The 12,122-nt window shown below is 32.4% G+C and overlaps 1 protein-coding gene across 1 annotated transcript; it reads right to left on the bottom strand.

The window, feature by feature from the left end:
* Positions 1-2,024: 2,024 nt before the first annotated feature.
* On the bottom strand, positions 2,025-8,276 carry LOC103452008 (protein neprosin-like). Its single transcript, XM_008391480.4, has 7 exons — positions 7,312-8,276; positions 7,137-7,223; positions 6,673-6,885; positions 5,929-6,093; positions 4,878-4,931; positions 3,662-3,808; positions 2,025-2,664 (listed from the first exon to the last, which is right to left on the bottom strand). Exons 1-7 carry the CDS (start codon positions 7,696-7,698, stop codon positions 2,287-2,289), a joined length of 1,431 nt encoding a protein of 476 aa, XP_008389702.1. The 5' UTR covers positions 7,699-8,276; the 3' UTR covers positions 2,025-2,286.
* Between the last annotated feature and the right edge of the window lie 3,846 nt (positions 8,277-12,122).

Genomic DNA, 12,122 nt, shown 5'->3' with positions numbered 1-12,122 from the left:
GCGGAAGACCAGGCACACTTAGATGATCATAGATTGGATCGTCTCATTTGAATCTACTTTTCAAAGTCAATGCTCTCAACACTGATACTTCAAATCATGCAACATCATGGAATGTGAGATGCGCCTATTCATCCAAAAATACATTTGACAACCACCGACTTTGCTTCCAAGTCAGATTCTTTTTTAAGTCTTCTCTGTTCTTCACTAGTTGCTTTGCTACAAAATGAGAGAGCCTTCAAAGCATGTATATTATCATTGTGATTACTGCAACAGTGACGGATACATGAATTTTTCTTTTCAAAGTAAGATGAAACTCGCACGTCACTTTGCTTAGTTGCTCTTGGCTCTTTACCCTATCTCAACCTCTTTGAGACATTTTTCCGGACGTCTTTTATCTCTTTCGCAATCGTACTCAAAGAGAAGATCAAAAGAACACAGGACAATTTTACGTATAATACAAATTAGGGGCATGCAACTGCATACACTAACCCTAATATTAGACTCGATTTCCATTGGAAGGAATCTGGTTTATAGGATAGTGTCGACACACTTTTTCCATAGCATCAAGTTTAATTATGAGTAATAAGAAATAAAGTAAACTTTAAGAAAAAGACTGAAACCCATATCATGCATGGAGGAGGCATCATCAACGTTTTCATGTGGGAAGACGAAACAAGGACTGAGAAATATGCTTAACATTGGTACTGTATGTCACTAATTAATACATTCATATGATTAGTTTTGGGGTTCAAGTTAATTAAATACATTATTGTATAGTTTAATGATTTTGTGTGTGTGAAACAGTACTGTCATTGTCTTCAAAGGCAAGTAACCCAACTGATAATCTTTGAGCACAATTTCTGTGCCATGAGTAAAGCTTCAGCTTCACAGTTGTAACCTTCGGCACGCATGGGACACCAACTTGTAATTATCTTTTTTTTTTTTGGTCAATACTTGTAATTATCTTTAATTAACAAATGAAAAAGAGGATTGGCCGATCTTTCTTCCAACTTTTAAAGAGATGTCAATTTCGCTTACCAAACTTTAAAACCTTAGTCAACTATTCGTCTGAACTTTTATAATTAGCTAATTTTTTTCCCATGAATTTTAATTTTAGCCGATTATCCTCCTGAACTTTTATAATTGACAAATTCCCCCCCTAAATTCTAGAATTCAAGCAAAAAGTTGTGAACTAGCGAAAGAGAAGAAGAAGATAAAATTGCCTTTTTGGAATTATAAAATTAAACTTCAGGGGAAATTTGTCCAATTACAAAAGTTCATGGAGTAATTGGCTAAAATTAAAGTTTTTAGAAAAAATTAGCAGCTCTTGCAAATTTTGGGAGGAAATTGGCAAATACCTCAAAGGAAAAAGGTTTACACTATGTTTGGATGAGAGAAATAAACTTGGAATTTGGATTAAGGTCATAATTTATAAATTGACATACACCATTTCCCTTGTTTGGATTCATAAATATAGAAATTTAGAATTTCCTCATTGAAAATAACTTGGAATTTATGGCCTCCAATTTCCAAGTTTAAATTCCATGTAAATAGGTGTCATTTCCCAATTTTTATGATTGAGAGTTTAAAAATAACAAATTCCGTATATAATTCCATTGTTTTTTTGTTAACCAAACAAGAAAATTCACAAATTCTAGAAAATAAAATCTCGTCATTTAAAATTTTTATAGTAACCTTAATTTTATTCCTGCAAACATAGTGTTAGTTAACGCTTTAAGCACTGGACCACATGCTAATGATATAGCTAATATTATATAAGGTATTAATAAACTAGATAGGGTTTTCAAAGCTGCACTATTTTATTTTTTGGGTTTTTGAGACATTATCCACTCAATATATAACTTTTACTTTTCTTTTGGACCAATCATTATACAATTTTTTTGCGTTATGTATACTCTTAATTCTCTCTTGATTTGTTTAATTTAATCGTTAAAAAAAATCTAAAAAAGGTGAAAATAATTGTGCAAAAATCAGACACAATTTCCCATGTATTTCCACAAGAGTATGAAAAATGACAAGCCATAGTATATTTCACTAATTTTTTTTGCCCAAAATTTACATGAGTCCCAAAGGGTGGTATAATGAATGGATAACCTGTTAGTTGGGAGATAAAGAAAGAGGGATTAATAACAAAGGAAGACAAATACAAGAAATATACCCCAAACTGAATTGTCGATGGTTTAACCCAAAATCACCCAAGAAAAAAAAGAAAATGGAAAATTTGAACATTATGTAAATATAAAACCCTAGCTCTATACCTTTCCCTTAGGGACACCTCACATTTCTTCCAGGACCTCCATAGTAAAAATAATTCCCCCAAAAGTTGTTAATCCCTCCTTGAATGTCGTAGCAATTTGGATGATCAGCCAAAACTTTAAGGTTGGATAATGGGATTAAGCTGTTATCCCAATCCACAACCTGCATGTTTCGAAAATATGAAGCTTTTCCAAACCCTTCACCTGCAAAGTGCCCACTGCCCATCTGTGTAGCTGTGTGGGAGCCCGAAGGCCTCGAGTTCACAACTTCTCCACCGAATTGTACCATGCTTGCGTGGTCTTGAAGGTGAGTGAACAAGAATGATGGCCAGTATCCGACTAGGACACCGTTCCCGAATTCCAGCCACCAATTTCCATGCTTCGGATCCTACAATATGTCAATAAAGTTTTTTAATTTCTTCTTCTTCTTCAGTACTGCGACTCATCCATGAAAACTAGTTAGTTGGTTCGTGATATTAATACACCGGTTTTATTCGAGCGAAATTGAGGAGGGGAAAGTAAATAGAGAACTTAGGTACTTAAACACTCGAGACTTGCACGTTGATTACAAAAGCATACGGGAAGTGAGTAAAATGGATAAAGCAAAACAAAGTTGATTGTACTGTGTCACATTCTTCTTGAGGAGTAAAAATAAAGGAAAACCCTAGAAAAGAACAAAGCAAATGATGAAAGAGCCATGGAGCTCTTTCTCAGTGAAAAAAGAAGGGAATCTGGCAAAGCAGAAAAGCACGAGGAATTCACAGCCCATTATTTTGGAATTTTACCAGTGCAGCAGTGCACGCCTGTGGATAATTTTTATTTTCTGGTGTTAGGGTTTTCACTCTTTTTGTCATTTCTGGATGAATTTTTGTTGGCTTGTTGCAGTTCAGGCATTTGGTTAGGGTTTTTTAACATGGCAATCCTCTAGCACATGGGACACTTCTAAATCTGTGGAGGGCCTATTACTGACCGTTCAGATTTGCAGACTGTTTTTAACTTTCATGATTTGAGGAAACTATACAAATCGCACGGTCAAGTGTCATCCATCACCAAATACCTATCCTATATAGTATTTACCTTCCAGGTACATAGGGACCCAGAAAATTCTTGGCTGTGGGTCCTGAAGCACCTAACTTTGCATGCACAAAAATGGACTGATAAGGTGACATAACTAAAAAGCTCTAAGTAGGACACCATTTCCATGCCAGATTTACTAAGTGGGTTCTTTTTTTTTCTTTTTTTTTGGAAAAATACATAGGGAGATAAGCGTATGTTTAAATTTCCAAGTTATATATGCATCTGAGTTCGAACATCCTTCTCGTAGCTTAGATTAATTAAATAAAAACGTGGTATGAAAAGAAAAGATAAGGAAGATATACAGTTACCTTCCAAATCAACAAGCTAATATCAAACTGTCCACCATGGTAGGAAGAAGTTGGAGAAATTGCAGCTCCAATGGCGATTCTACTGTTGGTCTGAACAAAACCCGAACACAGCAAATTGTAGCATCCAGTTGCTTGATATGCATCCGTCTGCAATGAACAAATTAATTATTATTATGTGTATAACTATTTATCATTATTATAATTATGAGAAATTAGGTTCTCATCCTTACTTTTGCTACTCTATTGATTAAAACTTTATTCCTTTTCAATTTTTGATCAAGGTCCTTGGTATTAATAACATCATTAATTATTTCAATAATAAAATATTTTTTATTTCTAAATATATTCATTTAATGTTAAAAATGTTACCATTAGTATATTTTTATCATATATTTTTATTTTTAGTTTGTACCCATTTTTAATTTGTACCAATTTTCTTTTTAGTTTTAATTTGTACCCATATATTAATTTCTTTTTGTGCCCATATTTTTTAAAGTTTTATTTGTATTTGTACCCATATTTTTTTTATTTATTTGTACCCATTTTTATTTTTGCTAAATGTACCCATGCTAATTATATGTACCCATTCATGTAATTTTTTCAAATTTTTAATCTTAAAATGTACTCATTCTTAAATATACTAATTTGTTATATGTAAAATGTACCACTTTTTTATATATAAAATCTATTCAATTTTTTTCTAATCCATTTTTAAACATATATGGGTACATTCTTTTTTCTTTGATTTGATAATGTATCCATGTTAAGTTTAATCGAAAAAATTTACTAATATTATTAAGCCTAATATCTCTTTCTTTCTTTTTTTGTGATTTTGAAGAATGTACTCATGTTTTGATACAATAATTTTTTGGTTAATTTTGATGAATGTACCCATGTTTATATATACACACACATACACACACACACAATAGTATATTTATATTTTAATATTTTTAATCCCACAAATTATGATTTTTTTATTTAAAATCTCATTAATATAAACAAATATAAATATAAAATTTTAATTTAAAAAATATAGCAACGTACATAGAAATAAATTATCACATTAATTTCAGGGACTTTGATCAAAAATTAAAAACCAATAAGATTTTAGTCAAAGAATATTCATAGTTAGGGACCGCATCCAAAGTCTCCCTTATAATTATTATAATATATTATGCTTGAAGTGGAAGGCAAGGTGATTTTGTATACTTACAGTCCAATAAGTAAAGAATCTGGGGTAGTTGTCCCCATATAGCTCCGGGCTGACCTGCACAAAATTAAATGAATTTAGTCCCCATTAATACAGAGAAGAAGAAGACTCAAAGCAGAGAGGTAGTTGAGCTGTGTTTACTGCCTTGAATACCAAAATTATTGTTTCGTATTAAATGTGTTGAAATTTAAGTACTCTTCCACCGTCATATTACGTTGTACCCTGTAGCTATCGTTTGTATTTTCTTTAAAAATTTGTAACCAGTTCTATTTGTGCATGTTCCGAGAATGATAGCCATGCTGGTTCAATTATGGAGTAATTAGGTTTTCATCCTTATTTTTACTACTCTATTGATTAAAACCTTATTACTTTTCAATTTTTGATCAAGGTCCTTTGTATTAATAATATCATTAATTATTTCAATAATAAAATATTTTTTATTTCTAAATATATTCATTTAATATTAAAAATGTTACAATTAGTATATTTATATTTATGGTTAAATTTTTTATCATATATTTTTATTTTTAGTTTGTACCCATTTTTAATTTGCAACCCTTTTTTAATTTGTACCAATTTTCCTTTCAATTTTAATTTGTACCCATATATTAATTTTTTTTTGTGCCCATATTTTTTAAAGTTTTATTTGTATTGTACCCATATTTATTTATTTATTTATTTGTACCCATTTTGAAGAATGTGCCCATGTTTTGATACAATAATTTTTTGGTTATTTTTTATGAATGTACCCATGTTTACACACACACACACAATAGTATATTTATATTTTAATATTTTTAATCCCACAAATTATGTTTTTTATTTAAAATCTCATTACTATAAACAACTATAAATTTTAATTTTTAATTTAAAAAATATAGTAACGTATATAGAAATAAATTATCAATTAATTTTAGGGACTTGGATCAAAAATTGAAAATCAATAAAGTTTCAGTCAAAGATTATTCATAACTAGGGATCGCATCCAAAGTTCCCTTCAATTATTAAACAAAGGGAATTAGAGGGGAAGTTTAGTGATGAAATATAAACATGCCTGCCAACCAGCTTCAATGGTGTTGAGATCATCACCAAAAGAACCAGAGATGACCCACAATTGAGACAAGCTAAATTCGTATTGATTAACAACTGTGGGGGCCCACACATTGATGCTTGCTTTGGCTCCATAGTATTGATCTCCACTCACATACCCAACCGCATGCTGCAATTGCAAACCCAGTTATCATAAACCACAATCAGTGCATAATTATTTGATTTAAGTTTTACTAATTTGATTTTTTGTGTATTTAAAAAAAATAAAAAATATATATATGTATTCTGCAGGGCATGAAAACATGGTGGGTTGCAAGTTCCTTGGGAATTAGTGCAACTCCAAGCAGCAGAAGCAGCCATGAAAGTCTGTAATTACTACTATTGGAAACTGGAAGCTCAATTTCTCTTCAGATACTGAGATAATCTGTGTTTATTTTTATCATATTACATGTCAATTGAATGGGGAAAAAAATGCAGAAAAAAAGCAGTAGATTACTGACATTATTTTCATATACATATATATAATAAAAAGAAAAAGATGACTTAATTGAAAAAATTAGTAGAAAAGCAGTTTTTGTACCTATACTCTTTCATTCATTTCCTCAATTAAATAAGATTAATTTGACTGAAATTATTTTTTTTGGTCGAATGACTGAAATTAATTAAATTAAAGTGATAGTGACTCTTGGGAGGAGACAAATTCTGGGATTTCCTCTGTTTCTTGTTTGGTCAATTCTCATGCACTAACCTCATGGCCGTTGCTGGATGTATCTCTTCTGACATGCCTACTTAGTTTTCTTCCAAATCTTTTAACAGAGCTTGCTCTCATCATATCCTCCTCTCTCGTTCTTCTAATTGGAACTGTTCCTTGTGGGCAGAGATTTCCTGACATGCTCCACAGCTGGTAGTTTTCAGTCGCCATTTCTCGAGGGCTCCGGCCTTTCGGTCTCTCCGGCGGGTCCTGAATATTCAAGTAAAACAAGTTATGAACTTTTAAAGACTTCTCCTTTGCCGGCTCGTCAGCTTAGACCAATTTGATAACCATTTTGTGTTTTAGTTTTTAGTTTTCATTTTTCATTTTCTATGCAATGTTTTGACAACAAGTAAAAGCAAAAAACTGCAAACGAAATGGTTATCAAGCGGCCGTTAAGAATTTCCGGTTTTCTAAGAACCCTAGTAAAATTTGAATCTGCTTATGGAAGTTTTAAGTACCAATGGCTTCTGTCCCTTTAACTGGGGATGATCAAAAGCTGGTTGGTGATGAGAAAGAACACAATCTATAAGATCGCCATCCGGACTCTGAACAATCAACAAACAAAACCCAACAAATTACAAAAGAACAGAGCAAAAAACAGAGGAAAACAGAGCAAAGTGAAAGTAAAAATGCCTGAATTGTCTTGAAAGCAGGCTTGTTTATCTTGTTAAGACGAGCTCTCATAATCTTCAACTTCTTCAGTTCTTTTTCCGGATTCAACGTCTGATTGGCAGTGCTTTCGCGGTGGATATCAGAAGATTGTGCCACCGGACAAATTGAAGAAGCAACCAGAAGGAAGCAAACAAGAATGGAAATGATTGGGGAAATCTTGGAGTAGCTACAAGCCATATTGCTTGAGAAACTTTCTTGTTTTTTTGCTTTTGTTGAATCCTCTTCTTCGTGTTGTTGGTGTTGTCTTCTTCTGGGGTCATGCAATTCGCAGCATAAAATATTGGTGCTATTTTCTGTCCATGGAAACTCAGCTCCCACCAAATCCAATACCCAATACACGATGACCATATTCTAAGAAGTAAGAAGAAACCCTACTCACTCCCTCACCATTTCCAAGGATTTTGAACCCCCAAAAAATAAGAGAAAAACTTGCTTCTATTCTTCTTCTTCTCTCTCTCTCTCTCTCTCTCTCTCTCTCTCTCTCTCTCCCCTCTTTGTTTCTCTCTACAGCTCTCAGAGGGGTTCTAAATTCTAATTAAATATAGAGCTTGGCTTTATGTTCTGACAAAATTGAGCTTCTGGGAACGAGCAGATCAAATAAAGAAACAGATGGGGTTGTGTTTTCTTAAAGTTTTGGCCATGTGGGTGGGGAGTTATAAATACTGGGTAGTGATGAAATCATGCTCAAATTTTTAAATTTGGAAAATAAAATAGAAAAAAAAAGAGGAGAGAGAGAGAGGTTGTGTTTGGTGGAACCCGGATTCTCTCCAGGCTTAAAACAGTTACAATTATTAAAACTTTAGAAGCTTATATTTGTAATTGTTTAATCAAATTTCAACAATCTGGATCATTTGATCCTTAGGCTCAAATTTTTTGGATCCAAAGGGTATTCGGTCCGTGTATGGTGTAGTGTGTGTTTCCAGTCTCCAATACAAAGACTGAAACTTTAGCTTTTGTGTTAATTTTATAGGGGAAAATGGGATTGATTTCTGTTGTTCTTTACTTCTTGCCCCCAGGGAGAGATGGGAATTACACTTGAGTCTGGGTTTCCAAAGTTCTTTGCTTTGGGTGTGTTCCCTTTCTCCCTTCCCTAGGTGTTCTTTCTGTCAGCTGTGCTAGGTTTATATCATCTACGAATTTCCAAATTTTACCATTTTAATTATTTTTTTACTGCAATTGTGACATTGTCTTGTAACTTTACTAATATGCAACTTAAATTACAAATAGATGATAGAGTTAAAATGCACTAGTTAAACACGTGTTATACAATAAATAAATAAGTAACATCACGTAAAAGTTTGATACATGATAAACTCAGTACTTTACAGACTAAAAACAACACACTCTAATTTTGGTCATGAATTTTTTTGGGTTTCATTTATTTTTTAAGGAATTGGATATTAACAGGAAAAGAAGAAGATGAATATCGTTAAATTTTGTTAAACTTCAATTTTAGAATACTTAATGTTGATTTAGTATTTAATTATAGCATCCCTTAATCTAACTGGATTTCATCTGAGAACAAAGCAACTTTTGGAGCTGTCGTTTTATGCGACGCGTCATATAGTGTTGGGCATGCTGAGTTGGCAGTTGGCAAGCTTAATTATGCACTCACCCATGCATTTCATTATCGTTAAATTACGTTTCGTTGCTCAATCTTGATATTTTGTTTGGTTAATTGCCTTAAGAGATCAGCTATTATCCCACTAATTATCATGTTAATAGTATAAGAATTTCATTTCTTTGTGAAGAACAATACACATTTAATACCAAAGGTATTCTACGACGAAAAAATAAATTCAGATATAAATATGAAGAGAAAATGCATTATTATAATCAACTTGACTAAATATGGGTTTGTAGTTGACTTACTCAATTAATTAGACGATAAAGAGATTGGTGTTCCCTTTAAAAGTTGTTGATAATTATTGCCCTAAATAGAAGGATCACATCCCATGTTCTTGCTCTTCATTTTGAGTGATGTTATTCATACCATATTTTTATACCACCTTAGGTGACATCTGATGTGGACAACTACATCATTTATAAAATTTGCAAAACCCAAGGAAATGAAGGAAAAAGACTCGTCGTATACCACAATCATAATTTATTTAACTAGTTTTTCTTAATTATTAGTTTATTAAATAATGAACTAAATTTAAAAATATAATTAATTCAAATGATGTGGATGACCACATCAAATGTCACCTAAGGTGTTATGAAAATGTGGTACAAAAACATGGTATGAATAGTATTAATGCTTCATTTTGTTTTATTTTTGTTTCAAATTTATCATCCAAAGCTACAACTTCTATAACACATGACATAAAAGAGCAAAAAACTACTGTAGTGATCAACCATCAACTCCTGGGAGACATGATTTATATAAGAATAATTTTTAGCTAAAATGGCCACTGAGATTGTCTTAATTTCTCACTTTGGTCAATAAGATTTAAAATCGATAAAAGTGGTCTCTAAGATTGTCCACCGTCAATCATTTTGGTCCTTTTGCGAAAAATCTCTACTAAATTGAAGAAATCACCAATTCGTGGAGGAATTGTGATTTGACAAAATTACTTCAATTTAACAGAAATTTTTCATGGAATGACCAAAACGATTGATAGTGGACAATCTAAGGAATCACTTCTATTGATTTTAAATCTTAATTATCAAAATAAAGAGTTATGCAAATTTCAAAAATCATTTTGACTAAAAAAAAAAATTCATATAAATGCATCAATTGAGAAAAATATCAACAAATGCCATTGAGATTTTGTCACCAAGACCTCGATCCAATTCATTTTTTTCTTGTTGTACATTAAAATTGAAATTAACTTGTCTTGACATTTGATTCTGTTCAAGCTGTTTTAATAATGGATAGAGGCCACGATGCATGGCTTGGTCAAATGCACAAATACCAACAGTGATCGTGATCACCAATAAATTGGACTCTTATGTTAATTTCTAGTAGTTCCTTCTAATTCACTTCTGCTCAATTATTAAATCAATATTTTATCTTATTTAAACAGTTGAAGTTAATATGCAAACCAGTCGCTTAACTGTTGTTTCAAGTATATGATGCAAGTCTCAAAAGTTTTTGCGGCAGTTCTCTATTCCGATCTCTTTCTTTATCTGTTTCCGATCGTGGTGGCTCTCTCACTCTGTCGAAAAGAGCCTTCAATATATGATTGTGGTCGCTCTTTGTTTTGTCGATGAGAGTTTTCATGATTATAGTCGTGGGCATGACTTTTTAAATAATTTTTTTATATTGCTCAAGGAGCATTTGTAATATCAGCATTTACCATGCATTCAGTACTGGAATCTGTATTTTTTTCACATTATTGTGTATGAGAGGAGACTGGTTAAATTTGTACGTGGGAGCACCAAGGCTGGGCTACCTTTCCCCGAAACTCCATTCTCTTTTTAGGGTTTTAGCAATGATGCCTGCCACCTCCTCTTCATTCCCTTTTATCTTGTTTTGTATTTTATATCAAATTATTTTTTGCTAATTCTTATGAGAAACCCTACTTACCAAACTTTAGAAATGCAAAGCGTATATGACATACCTAGCTACAGATGATAAGTTGGCACAAGCAATTAAGATATCTTTAATTAGTCAAACCAAACACCTCTATCTCAATCAAATTTTTGCGCAGTATCTAATATTAACGCTACAACATTAAAACCACGGCTGCAATTTGGATCTACTCAAACTTCGATTTCGGGTGTTTGATACCTAAAAATCGATTTGAAATTACTTAGACTTATTATGACATGTAAGGAGTTAGTTTTGGTTATTATAGGCAAATCACAATTTTAAGTGTGCATAAATTTTTGTTTATCGATTTTAATATAGTTTTACAAACATGTCAGGTTGTAATTTACAAAGAATCAACAAGAAATATTTCATATAGAGGGTGCGGAGTGTGGACTCTATGGCTTGGTCTTGTACATGGAGGTCAATAACCATTATTAGCGTTTCCTTAAGGATAACCCATGTTTTGGGGCCTAATATGGTTCATTAATTAAGATTAGGTTTATATATGGCAAAATTCTTTTAAGCTTAAAGCTGATTGAAAGGCTGCAAAAGTATTGTGTAGTTGCCTTTGAACGGGAACAAAGGCAATATGTTGAAAATAAAAAGGTCACACTAATAATTAGGAAACACAATATATATTGGATGCAATGGCGGATATAGGATTCGAACTTAGAGTCTCAGTGTTAAAGGTCTAAAGTTTTTAAATAGAAATAGAGCGTGAAACGAGAAAAAAAAATCAGTTTATTCGCTGAGGAAATACATCGAACACTTGTAGGCTTTTTGTTGTTAGCTGAACCATGTTGCATGTCAACAAAAATCGACAATATGGTGAGTACTATCGAGAGTTTTTGTCGATTATTGTCGACGCAATTTACTCAGATATGTCTAGCAAACATTAAATCAAGCACTTTGTGGGTACAAAAATGACTCACATCAAACATTCGAAGAATCTCCCAAAAACCTTCACATGCGTGTTTCTTGACCTCCAAAACCACCTTGATCCCAATGTACTTCCACCTTGTGTATTTATGTTAAACAAACAAACAAAAAGCCAAGTTATCGAGTGATGATATAAGCCATGCGTGTGCGTTATATACTGTTTCTTATTACTGGCGTAGAAGAATTCAGGTGAACAAATAAAATTATATCCGAGTAGGACAGACTCAACAGAGTATAAGAAATTTTAGTTGATTATTAGCAAAAACGACCGTATATTCCAGTGAGCATATTATAC

The sequence above is a fragment of the Malus domestica genome, chromosome 13 (genome assembly GCF_042453785.1).
Source record: "Malus domestica chromosome 13, GDT2T_hap1".
Classification (NCBI taxonomy): Eukaryota; Viridiplantae; Streptophyta; class Magnoliopsida; order Rosales; family Rosaceae; genus Malus; species Malus domestica.
Note: the sequence above shows the minus strand (reverse complement) of the source record. Positions and strands in the feature narration are given on the sequence as shown.

What these genes read in the sequence shown, in the direction of transcription:
- LOC103452008 (XM_008391480.4), bottom strand. Translation starts at nt 7,698, where the DNA reads ATGGTCATCGTGTATTGGGTATTGGATTTGGTGGGAGCTGAGTTTCCA. An exon ending in CATCCAGCAACGGCCATGAG is followed by an intron (nt 6,094 to 6,672) that starts GTTAGTGCATGA and finishes TTGCAATTGCAG; the next exon opens with CATGCGGTTGGGTATGTGAG. An exon ending in CCATTGAAGCTGGTTGGCAG is followed by an intron (nt 4,932 to 5,928) that starts GCATGTTTATAT and finishes AATTTTGTGCAG; the next exon opens with GTCAGCCCGGAGCTATATGG.